At 47.7% G+C, this 17,713-nt stretch overlaps 1 protein-coding gene across 2 annotated transcripts; it reads left to right on the forward strand.

Annotated features, from left to right (window-relative positions):
* The first annotated feature begins 7,168 nt into the window (after window positions 1-7,168).
* NUDT7 (nudix hydrolase 7) lies at window positions 7,169-17,312 on the forward strand. Of its 2 annotated transcripts, none has more exons than XM_059383895.1 (4): window positions 7,169-7,301; window positions 9,528-9,568; window positions 11,691-11,849; window positions 16,647-17,312. In XM_059383895.1, exons 1-4 carry the CDS (start codon window positions 7,205-7,207, stop codon window positions 17,013-17,015), a joined length of 666 nt encoding a protein of 221 aa, XP_059239878.1. In that variant the 5' UTR covers window positions 7,169-7,204; the 3' UTR covers window positions 17,016-17,312. The 2 variants fall into 2 exon arrangements, with proteins under 2 accessions (XP_059239878.1, XP_059239877.1); XM_059383894.1 differs by having other exon boundaries at window positions 7,170-7,301; window positions 9,415-9,568.
* The last annotated feature ends 401 nt before the right edge of the window (window positions 17,313-17,713 follow it).

Below are 17,713 nucleotides of genomic sequence, written 5' to 3' on the forward strand. Positions count from 1 at the left end.
TCCGTGCTAGCGGCTATTATGGGGGCAAAGAGAACTCTGAGGCCAAACACTTCAGAGAAAAGCAAAAGAAAGGAGACTTCTTTACAGCTGTACTTTTTGGAAACGCTGCCATGTTAATACAGATCATAAATCTGCAAGAGGAGGGTTGAATACAGCTTTTCCCAAACTTATCTGACCGTGGCGCTCTCCCACAGAGCACTTGACAGGCCTGTGTTTGCTTGGATCCCACTATGGTAAATACCGTATTTCCCCTTCTAAAACATCAAAAATTTTTTTTTCAAAGATTTTACTCATTTATTTGAGACTGAGAGAGAGAAGGAACGTGGGTGGGGAGGGGCAGAGGGAGAGGGGGAAGCAGGCTCCCTGCTGCCCCTGGGATCACTACCTGAGCTAATGGCAGATGCTTAAGCAACTGAACCACCTAGGGCCCCCCAGAAAGAACGAACCTGTCTTTCACGACAGGTATGACACCTGATTTAACGACAGGTATGACACATGACAAGACAGCTCACGCCATGGAGAAGAAGGCAGCAACAAATAAGCACTTTCATAGCTAACAGCTTTTTGTCTTGGGTAAATCTAGAGGCCTGATGCAAATCCTCACTATGTGATAGGGGCTAGGACAGGAGCCGGTGGTGCCTGCTGGGGGGAAGATGAGCTCACATTTGTTGTCGTTGTGGAAGAAAATAATTAATAAGGATGCCTGCTTCTGGGCTCCAGCCCCCCAAAATACCCCAGGAAGAAACTTCTAAGAATTTTCCCCAAAGCATGTGTTTAACTAAACATTATGTACTCGAGCTGATATTTCCAAGAAGGTTGCAAGATGGCTGGAAACTCAGAAACTATGACCCTCAGACTGTGCTAACTGCTGGCCACTAGACACACGTGGCTATTTAAATTACCTGAAAGTAAATACAATTTAAAATATTTTATTCCCCCTCTTGTCTCTCTACCTGCCTCTCTGCCTACTTGTGATCTCTCTGTCTGTCAAATAGATAAATAAATTCTTTAAAAAAATAATAATAATAAGGGGCACCTGGGTGGCTCAGTGGGGTAAGCCTCTACCTTCAGCCCAGGTCATGATCCCAGGGTCCTGGGAGCGAGCTCCGCATCGGGCTCTCTGCTCAGCAGGGAGCCTGCTTCCTCCTCTCTCTCTGCCTGCCTCTCTGCCTACTTGTGATCTCTCTCTCTCTGTCAAATAGATAAATAAATTCTTCAAAAAAAATATTTTAGTTCTTGGGCGCCTGGGTGGCTCAGCTGGTTGGGCCACTGCCTTCATTCAGCTCAGGTCATAATCCTGAAGTACCAGGATTGAGTTCCGAATCGGGCTCCCAGCTCCACGGGGAGTCTGCTTCTCCCTCTGACTTTCTCCCCTCTCACGCGCTCTCTGTCTCTCTCTCTCAAATAAATAAATAAAATATTTTTTAAAAAATACTTTGGTTCTTTAGGCACACCAAGGACGCACATCTGGTTGGCGGCCACTGCACTGGAGAACACAAAGATTATTTCCCTCACTGCAGAAAGTTCCACCGGACAGCGCCGCTAGAAGCATAACCCTCCACCACCAGACCCTTGAAATTGCTCCAAAACAGCCTGTGTCCTTTTCTGGCTTCTACCGAAGACCTCAAGCAAAGACCTCAAGCAATGAATTGGCGGCATCTTCTCAAAGGGCTTGTCCGTCTGTCTGTCTGCCCACCCACCAGTGTGTATACCAGTTACACCAGGAGAGGTTGCCTGCCAGGGAGGGTATGGTTCCCGAGAGCAGAGCGCAGATAGTATGGTTTCTCTTGCGGCGTCAAGAATGGGTTGGATAAGGCATCAAGACAGCTGAGTGGGGGCATCCGGATTTGGGGAGGGACCTGAGTTTCTGCCTCCCCCGCACCACACACACTTGTAAAGGCAAGAGACTTGAGCCAGGGTGGAGTGGTGAAGACACGGAGGGTGAATTCCCAGTGGAGCAGAGTCTGTGATCCCTCCACAGACAGAGCTTCCCGCACGCGCTGGAAAAATCTTAAGCCAATTTCACAACTAATTCATTCGCAAGCTAATTGGGACCAGACTGCTCCTCCTTGTGCGGCACGGTCACGCCATTCCCTGCGTCTGAGACGGAGCCTTCATTCAGATTACAAATTTCCCAGCACAGTTGCTACTGGTAATTAAACCTACTTGATGGTTCCATTACACAAAGATTACATGACAGTAAAGGAATCAAACATAACTAATCTTTATCTCATTTCTAACGGGGCATAGAAATGAGAACCAGCAATAGTATAAAACAAATGAATGACGCATGCCCAACAGTTTTCGTGGTTTTTTTGTTTTTTGTTTTTTGTTTTTGCCAGCCTGGCTCATGGAAACGCAGAACTTTAACCCATTTTAATATGCAAGCATGTATCTGTTTTATTGTAACACAATGAAAATTAAATGTGGATGAAAACACCATGAATTACTTTGAAAAATCACATTTGCAGTGCTTGGAAATAAATTCTCAGCAATTTATGTTTTTGTAATCTAGGGCAGTCCTAATAGCATTTCCCTGTAATCCTTACTTAACCTTTAATTCCTACTCTACACCTGCTGCCAAAAATCAAGGGCTGTCTCAGGTAACTGACTTTGTGGCTCAAATGCCTACCCAGACTTCCTGGGCTGGGTTGATTTCCACTTTTATTTTATTTTACTGTTTTGTTTTATTTTATTTTATTTTAAGATTCAAGTTCCATTTCTCCCCACTTCGAAGCATACACTTATACCACAATTACCCAAAGGTCAGGACACAAATGCAGATGCTCAGGCCCCACCTGACTCAGTATCCCTGAGGTCACAACCCCAGAACCTCCATGTTTAATCAGTTCCAGGAGATTCTTGCACACTCCAAAACTACTCACTGCCATATCTGACACCAAACCCTCCAGAGCAAAGACCAACTTCTGTGTGTCTCCGTATCTCTAACACCCAGCTCCCTGCCTAGCCAAGAATGGGCACTTGACCCGAGAATGTACTGAACCAACAGGCCTTTAAAAAAAAGAAAAAACCTCAAGGGCCGCATCATGTAGGAATCCGACCAGCCCAGCCTACTGTCTACTAAATGATCCGCTCAGCTTCCCTGGAGCCTCTCCTCAGACACATCTGTCTCAACTGTCAACACCCAAGACCAGAAAGGAAGAGTGTTCCAATGGTACCAAGAATTATAGTTGCTGGCAGGGGGAACCACCCTCTGTCCTTCCTTCTGAGGCTGCTATATTAGCAAGTGCTGGAAGGAGGTGGCTTTGCTTCTCAATGTCAAACGCCTCCTTTGGGAAACCTTAAGCCAGTGTCCTCAGGCTTCACGGCAGAATCACCTAGCAGCTTGCTCAGAAATGCATGTTCCAAGGTGTTTTACCCTGAGATAAGTACCTGTGGGGTGGGGGTTGGGACACTGAGCTGTCCGTGCAGCATCCTGGCCCCCAGATGATTCTGATGCTGAGGACCCCTGACCCTTAGAGAAGTTCCTCTTTAAACCTAGTCCTTGCGCCTGGGTGGCTCCGTGGGTTAAAGCCTCTGCCTTCAGCTCAGGTCATGCTCTCAGGGTCCTGGGATCGAGCCCCGCATCGGGCTCTCTGCTCAGTGGGAAGCCTGCTTCCCTCCCCCCACTCTGCCTGTCTCTCTGCCTATTTGTGATCTCTGTCAAATAAACTAATAAAATCTTAAAAAATAAATAAATAAACCTAGTCCTCAAAGAATTCCTTCAACTCCCTCTCCCAAAAAGAGGGGAAGGCTGTGGCTCCTTAACTCAGTCTGACATGGGGGTGGGGGAGAGTTGATGGAGGATGGGCCTGGGAGCTGGCAGGGGGAAGTGTCTGCTTCCAAGAATTTGGGGATCTTCCTGCAAACTGAAGAAGGAGAAGAGGAAACTCAGTTTGCCTAGAAAAATAATGCTCCAGTGCTACGCGTTCCTTAGGATCTTACCGGCTCTCCACAGCCTACCTAGACCCCACTGCCTACGTCCAGGCAGAATTCATTGTTCGGTGCTGCTCCTCACTCCCCAGAGCATTTAGCCCTTTTTCTGGATTAAAGCACTTAACTGGCATTAAAGCTAATTGTTTGTTGTCTTTTCCTCAGACATCCTTTGCTCCTGAAGGCTGATTGGTATTTTCTTATCTCTGTGCCACCCCTGCTGGCCATGAGGTACTGCTCAAATAAAGCTTCTAGGTGGGTGGACTGCAGATAAGCCCCCCCCCCCAACCCCCACACCTGGGATGTGCTTCTCTGATGGAACTGCACCAGGGAGGTGTGAGCTTTGCAGGCTGGCCTGGACCTTGTCACAGCTTTGCCTCTCTTCAGCACATTTTCCAGAACTATGTCACTGCCAACAAATCTGTGTGCAAACTCTACAGACAAAATCTTTGCCCTAAAACACACTGCCGATTAACCTTGAAGCCTGTGTTGTTTTGTAGGTGCAGAGACAGACACACACCATACATATATAATCTTATTATGATGCATTTCACCTTGCGATGTTCCCTGTGCTGTGGCTTCCAGTCTTGCAAAAGTATTTTTACAGCAGAATTTCTGATCTTGAAAAAAGATGTATAGCCTTGGCATACAGCAGAGCATCTTGGGATGCCGCGTTATGCATTAAAGCGACCCAAACCCCTGCCACACTCTGACTTTCTGATCTGGGGAGTGTGTGAATTTTCCCGAAAGTTTAAAACATCTTTTTCTGCTCCTTGGGCCCAGACTTTTGGGAGACCCCTCTGATCACCTCTGGCTTCTCCCCACTTTGCCCTTCCCCACCCAGCTTCCACAGAGATTTTCTGGAAACCCCTGCTCTGATACTCCTTTCTCTTCAAGAAGAAGTTCAACTTCCATTTTGCTTTGGCTTCCAAAGCCTTTCTCTCTCTTCCCGGAGCGCTACTCTGCAGAGCATCCCTTCTTGTTCCAGCTCGGCTACCCTGCCTTCCGCTCGGAACAGGACTCTTCACCCAAGCTTGGCTTCCACCGTTCCCTCTGCCCAGAATGTCGGCTTCCCATCTTGGGCTCTTGAAATCCCACATATCTCTGGGACCCCACTACAGCGCCAGCTGCAGCTCAGCGGGTGGGGTCAAAAGCCAGCTTCTGGCTGAACAAGAGCCAGACACTCAGCCATTCTGAGCCTCATTTCGCTCACCAACAAAATGAAGATTCAATCAAAGGAGGTCTAAAAAGAAGAGCAAAGAAAAGCCTCAGACAATGATTTTCAGCTCTCACCTTAATCTTCTGAACCACACTCGCAACCCTTCTCATCCAGAGCTGAGAACACACGGAATTATGAGAGCTGAGGCTCATGTTTATTATCATCCCCCATAGACTGGGAGGCCTTAGAGGTCACGGGGCCCCATGTTAGACATGGCTAGCCCACAGCTGCTACATAGTGGATATGGGAGGAGAGGTTTAATTTACCTCCTCACTCACAACCAGAGCCACAAATTCACAGGTCAGTTGCCTCTGGGAAGTGGTGTCAAAATAAAAGAACGCAAAGGTCAGAACCAGCTAACCTTGAACCATAGCCATGTGACATTATACAAGACATGTTTGTATTGCCTAATCTGGAAAGTGAGGATGGTAATGGCTCTATGGAAATAACTCTACATCATGTGGTTGCTCAGATTAAGTCACCAAGGTGGGTGAAAGTGCCATCAACATTGTCAATTGGATGCCATCAAGCTTTCAGTTTGGGTTCTTCCAGCCTCGGCAAGGACTGGCCAGTAGAACATCTGAGCTGAGCTGAGTGGGTTTCAAGATCTTAGGAACTGTGGCTCAACCGTCCCACGATCAAAGACCACCCTGTGACTTTCACGGGGCTCTAGGAAATTTTGTTTTTGAGGACTCCTTCCTCCATAAAATGAAACAAAACAATTGTATTTTATGACTCCGCTGGTATACGGAAGGATATACCCCAGGCTGCATTCATTATTTCATATTGCTTCTCATTATACTCATTTTCTTCTGCTGCTTTTAAAGATTATTCATTTATTTATTTGAGAGGGGGCAGGAGGTGGGCAGGGGCAGGAGAGGGAGAAGCAGATTCCCCGCTGAGCAGGGAGACCAACTAGGTCCTCCATCCTAGGACCTGAGTCCAAAGCAGATGCTTATGAGCCATGCAGGTGCCCCTCTCCTTCTGATTTTAAAAGAATATAAATTTTATTTTTTTGAGAGACCCCAAAAGTTCCTGTGGGCCCCAAGCATCATACCTCCTGTGCCTCTGCCTGATGGAGAAGTTAGCCTGGCTTTAATTCCCTGATGTCTGGTGTCTTAGAAGTGTCAGCTCAAACCAGGCTTCCTCCCACTCACTCTTTCCTAGCCACTTCTGGGGTCTCTGCACAGACTTGTTCTCTTCCTGGAAGCCTCTCCCCTGCCTCTTTCCCTTACTTACTTTCCCCACATACCTTGCAGTAGCTCTCTGATGATCATGCTCCCCTTACAGCCCAGACTGCTGAGGCGTACCCCCAGTTTCTGACCCAGCAGCTCTGGGGGGGGGGTGTCCCCAGAATGTACATTTTTAACAGCGCCCAGGTAATTGATGCTCACGCTCTGGTCCGAGTACCATACGTGGTGCACAGCTGATTTCCAGGTCCGCCCCATTTCCACCTTCTCTGATAAGCCCTCTCTGACAGGGTTCCCCAGCGTTTCTCCCTCATATGCTCTTCAAGGATTCAAGGTCTCTGCTTTATCTATGCAACGGTTTGATCCACCTCCCTCTCTCTCTCTCCCACTTGTCTGTAGGCGCCAGCGGTCTCTTGGCTCGCTGTGGGATCCCCATCATGCTAGCACATAGTAGGCGCTCCGTGAACTGCTGCTCAGAAAAGTTGAACCAACTTAACCTCCTAGCGACAGTGAATGCGGGTATCAGAATCCTCTCAAACCACCGGCACTGCATTTGTGCGTTTTTTCCCCTTCCCTCGTTTTACAACGATCAGCCTTAGAACTCCTCATTCGCTTCTCCTTCCGAGGAAGATTAAGCTGCTGAGCAGAGACCGCTTTGGGCAACCCCAAACCGCCCCGCCCCAAGCCCCACCCTCCGCCCCGCCCCAAGCCCCACCCTTATCCCCGCCCCTCCCTCCGCCCCGCTCCTCCCTCCGCCCCGCCCCTTCCTTAAGGCCGTAGGCCCCGCCTCAACCCCCGCCTCCTAGGCCCCACCTTCTAGGCCCCGCCTCTCCTCTAGCCCCAGGCCGCGGCTGCTCTGCGCATGCCCGCCCAGCTGAGGGCTTCTGAGGCGTCATCGTCCGGAAACAAACTTTGTCCGAGAAGATGTCACGACTCTGTGCATCCCCGGAGCCGCTCAGGTAAAGCCTCCCCCGCCCTTGGCGCTCCGAGCAGGGCTTGGCCCAGCCTTGACCGCGGTGCCGGGGTCTGTTCTTGCCGAGCCCACCTGCCTACCTGCAGAGCCTGCGCTCGCGGCGCTTAGCTTAGCCTACGTGGCTGCTCGCGGGCCCGGGGCGGCCGAGCTGTGGCCCCACGGGCTCACACCCAGCCTCAGAGTTCGCGCCCCTTCCCCGCGGGCAGGCCGTGCCCCCCTGCCCAGCCCAGAGCTTCTCTGGAGTTTGACCCCAGAAACCACAAGCCTGCGCCAGGCGGCCAGGTTCAAGGCCCCGGTGGCCACTTGCAGAGGTGACCCTGGGTCGCTCAGTGGCTACCCTCCCTGGGCCTGGCCAGGATCGAGTCCTCGCCTCGCCGGGCTGTAGTGAGGCTAGAAGGAGAAAAGCGTGCAAAGTGCGCTGGATGCGCGCGTGCTCAGAACCGGGCGGCTGCTGCTCTCGTGTTTTCGTGGTGGCTTTTCCAAGGACCAGCCCCAAATATGGACAGGCACGGTTTTGCAGACTTTTGCTACTGCTGGTCCCTCCGGCCAGTTCTGGGGGCCTCTTAAAAGTCACAGTCAGTCGGCCCGGAGCAAACTGGCGGGCCGGTTTTCTGGACGCAGGCCGGTGCGCATGGGATGCACCCCGGCATCCGCTCCAGTGCCAGCATGCTGTGCTTCTTTTTAGATGTTTGGTCGTTTTCTTGAAATCCACTGCTGTCACCCAGCCACTTTAAAGGAGCAACCCGCCACACAGACAGAGGCACAGGGTAGCGGACACCTCCCGCAAACCACTGCCCATCTAATGCGATCTAATGCCATTGATGCAGTGGTTACTGTTCGCCGGGCCCTGGCGGAGTGCCAGTCACAGTATGTGAACAGTGTCATCACACGCTCACAAATAGCTCCAAGCGTGTCACAGATGAGGAAAGCAAGGCTCGGCGAGGTTATTCCTAAGCATTCGAAAACCAGTTCTGCCTGACTTAAATTTCTGATTTCGCTCATGATGCAAGACTGCCTTTCCCCCAGAAAAATGAAAACCGAACTGTTAGTTTCTAGGGCTGCCCTAACAATGTAGCACAGATGTGATGGATTAAAACAACAGAAATTTATTCTTCCATAGTTCTTAGGCTGGATGTCTGACCCTTCCTGCCCGTTGGCAGCTTCTGATGGATGTTGATGTTGCTGAGCTTGGGGTAACATCACTTCTGTCTCTGCCCATGTCTTCACGTTGCCTTCTTCCCCATGTGTGTGTGTGTGTGTTTTCCCTCCTTTTACAAGGATGCCAATCACTGCATTTAGAGCCCAGGATGATTTCATCTCAAGATCCATAACTACATCTGCGGAGATACTATTTCCAAATACAGTCACATTCTGAGTCTTCTGGGTGACATGAATTTTGGGGGAACTCTATTTAAACTACTACACAAACCAGCAACAAAATACACCAGTCAAAAGGACCAACACATTCACCGTCATGTATTCAGGGCACCCAGTGTGCTTATTATGAATCCAGATACTTGCACATTATCAGAAATGGTCTTCAAAGTGGGTTCCCCTGGTTCACAACATCAGCATCACCATTGCTTGAGAGTTTGATGCTAACTTCCAGGCCCCACCCCAAACTTACTGAGCCACAGTTTTGGCTGGGCGAATCTGTTGCCACTAAAGTTTGGGAACCACTGTTATAAGGCAGTTGAAGACATAAGGGTTTGATAACATAAGGGCCAGGTTAAGAAAGTCTTTTACCTGACAGTTGTCTAACCTTACAGTGACTTGTTTACCAAACCTGTCTGTCTTGAATATACTTACGAATTCAACATTGAACTCTTGCATCACTGAAAGAGTATTTTACCATACTTTCTACTTAAGTTTCAAAGTGCCCTTGTGTACTAAACTGTCTTCTTAGTACTTTTTTGCTCACTTTATCTTGCCAACAGTCATGTGATTTGGGTTTATCATTTCTGCTGTGCTATTAAAAAATTAGTGAGAGTCAGAAATGGTAAGCTCCAATACACACAGTGAAACAGAAACATAGGCAGGACTAGGAGCATTTTATCCTAACTCTGGTTACTAAAATGTTTGGTTTGTTTCCATTTTAGAAAAAGTTTGATAGATGATGCTAAGGCCCGCTTAAAAAAGCATGATGTTGGAACCAAATATTCTCACTTGTCGTCTAACAAATATTCTGTCCTTTTACCATTGTTGGCCAAAGAAGGAAAACTCCAACTGTTGTTCACCCTCCGGTCGGAGAAGGTAGGTGACCAAAAGGCTCCTGCCATTCAAGCTCCAGAACATTTGAAAACCTCACAAAAATTATTTGCCACTTGCACGCATTTTGGGGCTATGGATTCTCAAGTGAACTTTCAAGATTGTGTTCAGGGGCCCAAGAAGCCACAGGGTAACATGGCGTTTTGGGGGAGACGTTTTAGAAAGATAAGTAATTTAGCTAGCAAGTAATTTGAAATACTTTTAGACCAGGGTTTTTTAATCTTGGTGCTACTGGCCTTTGGGCTGGGTGACTCTTTGCCGAGGCAGCTAATCTGTGCATTGTGCAATGTTTAAGATCATCCCTGGGCTATAGGCACTAGGGGCAATAATACAGACACCCACACCCCTTTGTGACAACCACAGATTTCCCCAGATGTCCCTGATGGCAGGAATGAAGGGTACAGTGCCACTGCCAACAGCCACTCTTTAGGCCTTTCACCCCAGGTACAATGTGGAAATTCTAGAGCACAGAAATTAACAGCCTGGGCATTGAAGCTGGCTGTCCGTGTTTGAATGCAGGCTCTCTCCTCGCCAGTTCTGTGAGTTTGTCCTAGTTACTTCTCTGTGCTATGATCTCTTTACTTGCAGAGGGAGGACAGAATACTCCTGCTGGCTTTGTAGGGCTACTGAGAGGATTTCCCAGGGAAACAGATGGAAAGCACCTAAACCCACTCCAGCACTGGGCAGGGATTCTGGTCAGTTTCAACTGCCCTCACTATTGCCATTAGCAGGCAAGGCCTGAGGTTTTCAGAGAAACCATTCTACTTTTAAAGAAATGCTGGGCTGGGAATGGAGTTCCCTTGGGTACACCCCTGGATATATAGTCATTCTCCTTTGCTGTTGAGGGGCTTCTGAGGAAAAGCTGGGGAACCAGTAACTTCAAAGTTATCCAAGTACAAAAATGAAAATGGGCCATAAGAGTATGGCTTTCGAAGCAGAACATCAGTGAACAGTATCCCGTGAGGGGGGAAAAGAAAGCCAAGGAATCAGCTGAAGTTTTGTGGGTTTGGGTTCTTCTAGGTCTGGGTCAGGCAACAGTCACATAAACACAGGAGGTAAGAAAATCTAGGTTCCAACAAGAGATAACCTAACAGGAAACCAGGGGACCTGGTCTGTTCTCTGCTCTGCCAAAGAGCGGAGAAGGATGTCAGTGTTATTTTTCAAACTATCAGACAAACAATAATGTAGACAACTGAGGCAAGACCGAAATGGATCTCTGGTTTCTTTTTCACCCATGCATTATGTGAGAATCATCTTAGACCATAAACTCTGGTGTGCAAAGATCACATTAAAAACAAAAAAAAGTATTTAAATCTCAACACCTATCTAAAGAAATTCCTTCCCAGGCGTTGCTGGAGCTACACCTCTCCCTGAAGTCATACGAGTAGGGTTCATGGGTTTCCTCCCAGTAAATGGGGAAGGAGCACCTGTCCTCACTCTTCTGCTTCATTGTGGGCTCTCCCACCAGCTCTGGAACCTAGAGCCAAGTTAGCCTGGGTGATCGCACGGTCCTGAGATCAAGCCCACGCCGGGCTCTACACTCAGCAGAGTCAGCTTCATAGTCTCCTTCTCCCTCTGCCCCCCAACCCCCATCCCCACTCACTTTCTCTCTCCCTGTCTAAAAAATAAAAAATAAATACAATGGTTTATTTTAAATTATGTAAATTTCACTTCAACTGAAAAAAAAAAAAAAAACTTAAAAAAAAAAACCAACATGTGGCCCTGTTCTGAGGGCTCAGTGCAAAAACTTGTGAAGCAGCATGTCCAGAGCAGGGTAAGCCCTCGGTCAAGGCTGTCTACTGATAACATTGCCCTTTTCATTCTTTTTTGGCCTTTCCCTCCCATCAGTGTAGATATGTTTTTGTGCATATGGGATCTTTGAGGGGCAAGTAGAGAAAAATTACAAGTGAAGGAAGTTCTCAAAAGTCCTCTTTTAAAAGGATTCAAGTAAAAAATTGGGGGGGGGGTCTTACTCCCCGCCTCTTATTACCACCAGGGTGGGAGTAGTGTGTGGCACAAAATTGAAGTTCAGTAACGACTTACTGAATGAGGGCGTGGTACCAGCACTGGAATCCCAAATGGAAGCTCTGTTCTTTTTGATACCCAGCTACGAAGGTCACCTGGAGAAGTTTGCTTCCCTGGAGGCAAGTCTGAACCCGCAGATGTGGATGATGTGGCCACGGCGCTCCGGGAAGCCCAGGAGGAAGTAGGGCTACATCCTCATCAAGTGGAGACTGTCTGCTGCCTGGTGCCATATCTGCTTGACGTAAGTGCTGGAGTGGATCTGGCTTGCTTCCGCTCTCATGGCCACCCAGTGGACCCGTGATCATTAGCATTCCACATGTGGCCAAGCAAGATAGTGCTTACTCTTATGTGGGTTTTGCTCCTTGTGAGCTAAGTGCTCGCTCTTATGTGGGTTTTGCCTCGCTCTTATGTGGGTTTTGCTCCTTGTGAGCTAAGTGGCCTTGAGCAAGCAAGCCCCTTTGCCTGTCTGGGCCCCTCTTACCCCATCCAGAAATGAAAGGACTGAACTACATCAGTGGTTTTCAAACTGGATTCTGTAGAACCCCATAGATGCTTCATAATTCTTTAAGATTCAGTTGACATTTGTTTTTTGCCAATATACATTTCTTTTGAGAACTCATTTGAAAAAAATATCACACACTTGAGCATGCCATGTTCCAAATTTTAGCCTCTTGGAGGCCACCAGTGCCTTACTTTTGTCCTGAGTACTCATTTTTATACATATTTTGGAATCAAGCTTCTCCATATCATGTTAATTGAGCAGTACCCTGAGATCACTAGGCAAGCTATCTAAGAACTATTACTGTTTGTAACTACATTTTGCTATGAATCAGGATTTCCTTGATTGTATACATGAAAAACAAACAAATAAACAAACCATGAAAGCAACAAAATGAATTCTGGGGCTGATATGATATCCAGATCTTATTTCACATGAGCTTATGACTTGCATTAATTGACTTTAGAAGGAGTAAATGTTGTCAATTTGTGCTTGGATAACAGCATTATTTTATTGGTTTAAAATTTTTAATATAAACTTGCAATATTTGAATAGGTAAAGATCTACAGAAAGTTGGAAAGATACTATGGAGACTTCTCATATACCCAAACCCATTTCTTCCTCTCATTAACATCTCCCGCCACTGGTGTCTACTTGTCACAACTAAGAACCAGTGTTAGTACACTGCTGTTACCTAAACTCCACACTTGATTTGCCTTTTACTAATTTTTCTACTAATGTCTTCCTTTCTGTCCTGGATCACATCAAGGATACCATATTGTATGTGGTTGTCACATCTCCTTCGTCTCTGGTCTGTGACAGTTTCTTAAACTTTCCTTACTCTTGTGACGTTGATACTTCTGAGGTGCTCTGGTCACGCATATTGTAGAATGCCTCTCCATTTGGATTTATTTGATGTTTTCCTCATGGTCACGCTAGGGTTTTGAGTTTGGGGGAATAACACCTCGGAGGGCAGTGCTCTAATCACATATTGGAAGTAGGGAGAGACTGTATGTTTTATACATTGGACTTTCAGGTGCATTTTCCTTTCCAGAGGAGCGTCGCACTGACGCATAACAATTCGAAAACCAGTGGGTCTCACCATCCTTGGTGTTCTATTTGCCTCCCGGTCTCGGGGGCACACTGTTGTCATGGTCGGTGATGCTCAGCCTCCATCTTAATAGGTCCGTTTTCAAAACAGAAAGGTCACCACTCAAGGGAGATTTCGTTTGGGAGAAACTAATGGCCTCTCAAATAAATGCTTCCTAAATGAGAGGAGAAGACGTGGGATTAGGCCAAGAAATGTATCCGTCCCTTCCGAGGCAACTATGTTTTCTAATGGGAACCCCTCTGCTCAGCTTCTGCAAATCCCCTGGCCTGTTCGGGAGGATTTATTTTAAAACTCTGTCAACAAATTGAACCCTCTTGGTAGAAAGTTCCCACGGTAAGAGTAACTCCATTTCCAAAGCACCCGGGAGCTACTGAGTCCTGCCTGTGAGGGGCAGAATACAATAGTCTCCACAGGAGAATGTCTGGTCTTCAGATCTCGGTGGGCCAGAGGCTTCGCAGGAGCTTTCTAAAATGACCTCTTCTTGATATGATAATGCCAGTCGCATTATCGAGAAGTTAGAATGAACAAAGGCTTTCAAGAGTGGTATCCTGTGTTTGGAAGTGCTGGCGAGGGTGGGTTTGTTCTTTGGACCTTGCAGATCTTCTAAATGTAGTGCAAAATGTACTAAAAAATCTAGTGCAAGAAAAAAATCACAAAAGTGTAATTGATTAGACTACTTAAAAGCAGAACCTAATCCAGTGGTTTTTAATTCGTGCTGATTTTGTCCCCCAGGGAACATGGCGATGTCCGCAGAGGTTTTTGGGTGTCAGAGCTTGAGGAGGGGCTGCTGGCTGTTTGCCACCTGTGCTAGCCCTGCAGATTAGCAGGCAGTGGGCCTCCAAACCCACCCCCAGCGTCCCTTTGCTGTACATGTACGTACTGCTCTTTGCAATGGCCTCAGGAGACTGGTCTCCTCCTTCTCTGTGTGTGGCCGATACGTTTTCATTCATTCTTATTCACTTGGCCCCCTCTGAAGCTTCGATTCCTGTAAACATATTGGTGCCTTTCAGTGGTGTGTCCTTTCCTGGGAATGTTGCTAAAAGCATGTGGCCTCTTCCAGGGGCCCTGAAGTATGCCTCGTCTCTGGGGCCGCAGCAGCAGCCAGTCTCCACGGGATCCCAACTGAGCAAGTGGCTGAAATTCGGTCTTTCCTTGGTCCCACAATGTCTGCCAAGCACCCCGCATTCTTTTTCCTTCCAAGACAGACACCTGTATTTTGGGAACAGTGTGTCCAGACATGCTTTTCATCCGCAGATTTCTAAAGCCTCTCTGACATCTCTAAACTTGAACCATGCTAAACGTGCCTGACTTCCCTTCGGAAACATTCAGTCTCAAACCATTCTCTCCCTTTGTGGCTTTGATTTTTTTCCCCCACCAGTTACTTCCTCGGACTCTGACAGGCGAGGCCAAGGGCCAGCACTGGCCATGCGAAGTTGCTTGTCCGCACCCGTGCCTAGCAGTTTGGCCCATAGAGTGAGGATGAATTTGTGCTCCCAGCTCAGCCCTTGGGAAGCCCTCAGCTGAGAGCTCTCCACAGCAGCATGTAAGCCATGTGCGAGGCTGGTGTGTCATCTCTTTGAAATGTGGTGATGTTTGTGTCATCAGAGCCCGTAAGCACTGTGCTCTAGAGTGTGAATCCCGGTTTCTGCCAAGTACTAGCTGGCCCTGACCTTGAGCAGGTTGCACAGGTCTCTGATTTCTACTGTTAAAGCTCCTTCAGCGTCATGCTGTCGTGCAGAAGCAGGGAGAGGGTGCTGGGTCCTAGACCAGCGCCCCAGAGGCTGTGGTCACTTCATGGTGACAGCAGCCACAAACTGCCTGCGGAACCAACACTGTGCATTCTGTCCAGAATGTCCCTTTCATATTCTTAATTATGTTTCTGAAAACTCACACCTGCAGCTTTCCACCCTTCCCTGCTCACGGGAGGCCTGGAGGGCCTCATGCACTTGGCCAGACAGTCCTCCACCAGTGGCTGTGCTAAGGGGCATGACAGCCCAGCTCTGTGGTGTACTTTACCCCAGATGCCCCGCAGGGCCCTCACCTGCCTCCCTCCCGACCTCCTGCTTTGTCCTGAGAGCACTTCCTTAAGAAATCACTTGCATCCGAGTGTTCCCCATCTCCCAGAGACCGCTTGTGGGGAGCCCTGTGGCCCAGGAGGCTGAGCATTCGCCCAGGGCCAGGTGGTGATGGCCATTGGTGGAATGCCGCTTCTGCCCTGGGGCCACTTAGGACCCCAGATTTCCCACCCAAAGGATGGCTGAAGTCTAGGCTCCCGTCTTCCACCCCTGGTCTGGACATGGACTTTCACCATTAATTCAGTTAATGGTCTGAGTGATCACTGTTCTTAAACATGCTTCAGCTGTCACTCCCCTGAGAATTTTCCACAGACCTGTTTATCCTGCTCTCCTGTCCCAGCATCAAGGTATGGCCCTGGCTTTTCCCTGCCCCTTTCTCTCTGTATGCGCCCCCCCCCCCCTCAGAATTCCAGATTCTTCTGCCTTTCCACTTCAAGCTTATGCAGCTTTTATCTCATTATTATGCAGCTCCTACACTAAACCCCAGGCCTCCCCCTGGAGATTCCCAGCAGCTCTTTCACTTAATAACACCCTGCATTCGTTTGCAAGCAATTGTGGTTATAAAAAGAAATCCCTGCCCACCCCCAATAAACATCTGTTATGTAAAATAGTTCATATATAATTATAAATGCAATTTCCCATAATTGGGTGTATGCCATAGTTAATATGTCACTTTTCTGTTGATAAGGTGGTACATCCTTGTCTGTACTGACAGGGAAAGGTGTCTCACGTTCATTTTGAGGGCTGCAGAGTATCCCATTATACAGCTACACTATTAATTGACCTACCCTGAATGCCCATCAGTGGAGGAGTGCTAATTTTCGACTTTGGGGCTGTTGCATATAATGCTTCAGTCCAGGGGCACCTGGGTAGCTCAGTTAAGCGTGTGCCTTTCAGGCTCAGGTCATGATCCCAGGGTCCCGTGTTGGGCTCCCTGCTTAGAGGACAGCCTGCTTCTCCCTCTGCCGCTCCCCATGCTTGTGTGCTCACGCTCTCCCTGTCAGAGAAATAAATAAAATCTTTAAAGAAATGCTTTGGTCTTGTATCTTTTCTCACTGGTAGGAATTTATCATACCGATAAACTTATATAAATGCAATTGCTAGGTCAAAGGGACCACATTTTTATAGCATTGCCAGATTGCTCTTCCAAAAGATGATACCAGTATGTTCACAAAAATACACTTCCAGAGTCCTCTCACAGATCCTGCCTCAGGAAGGGTGAGACTACCCCCATTCCACAGGGGATCTGACTGGTCGTGTCTGGAGCAATTCTCCCTCCTTCCCTCCCCACCTTGTATCACTGACTGCTTTGGACTGTTTTCTTAATTTGTGTATTTTGTTTTCTGCTTTTAGAGCGATACACTGATAACCCCAGTTGTAGGATTTCTAGACCAGCACTTCCAGGCCCAGCCTAATCCCGACGAAGTTAAGAGTGTGTTCCTGGTGCCTCTGGACTATTTCCTGCATCCACACGTCTACCACCAGAACTACCTGACACGCTGTCGTCATCACATTCTTATTCATTGCTTTGAGTACACAAACCCGGAAGATGGTGTCACTTACCAAATCAACGGGATCACTGCAAAATTTGCCCTGTTCCTTGCCTTGATTATTTTGGGGGAAAAACCCATCTTTGAAATGGAGTTTAATCTCAATGATCTAATTTCATCCTCTGAAGAGATCTTCCTGAAACTAAAGAAGCATGCTACGAATAAGTTATGACTTAGGAGACCACCATCCAAATAACTGAGAGGAGTTTGTGTGTGCTTATCCATAAGAACAACAATAATGCGAGCTGCTGGAAACTGACAGGTACAACAATTTCTCCTGCGGCATGAAGGGGAAAGACCTTGCTTTTTTCCCACTTGCCCTGTAATACCTAAGAGAGCAAAAGGTTTTGCAAAAGTGGAAAAATGCGTTCATGGTGTTGCATAATTTCACAACACAGTATGTTAATATTTCTTTTCTACACATGTATCGGGCACATAGTAGGCACTTAATAAATATTTGTTGAATATATGACCATGTGGCATTTATTTTATTCATGGGAGGTAATACCTTTCTGTCTGTTGTTCCACATGACTAGAAACTTCTGGCCAGCCATCAGAAGCTATCCACATTTTCCTCCCTGGCAGTAGAGTCAGAGCAAAGCTTCTCTCTCCCCAGGAGAAACGGCATTACCCAGGATTCCTTACAGTTAAATTTAAGCTCTGGGACTTGATCTGGGCCAATGGGATGTGAGTGAAAGTTGACCCTGCAGGTCATCTCCAATTGGGAGAGAGAAGCCAGCTTCCTTGGACCCTTTCGGGAAGCTTCAACATAGATTTACGAGCGGCCTAGCCTTGACCATACAAATGAGGACAAAGCCTGGGGGGATGGCAAAACCCAAAGAGGGTGGGAGTTTGGATCTCTAAATGCCT

Source organism: Mustela nigripes, chromosome 17, assembly GCF_022355385.1.
Source record: "Mustela nigripes isolate SB6536 chromosome 17, MUSNIG.SB6536, whole genome shotgun sequence".
NCBI classification, from domain to species: domain Eukaryota; kingdom Metazoa; phylum Chordata; class Mammalia; order Carnivora; family Mustelidae; genus Mustela; species Mustela nigripes.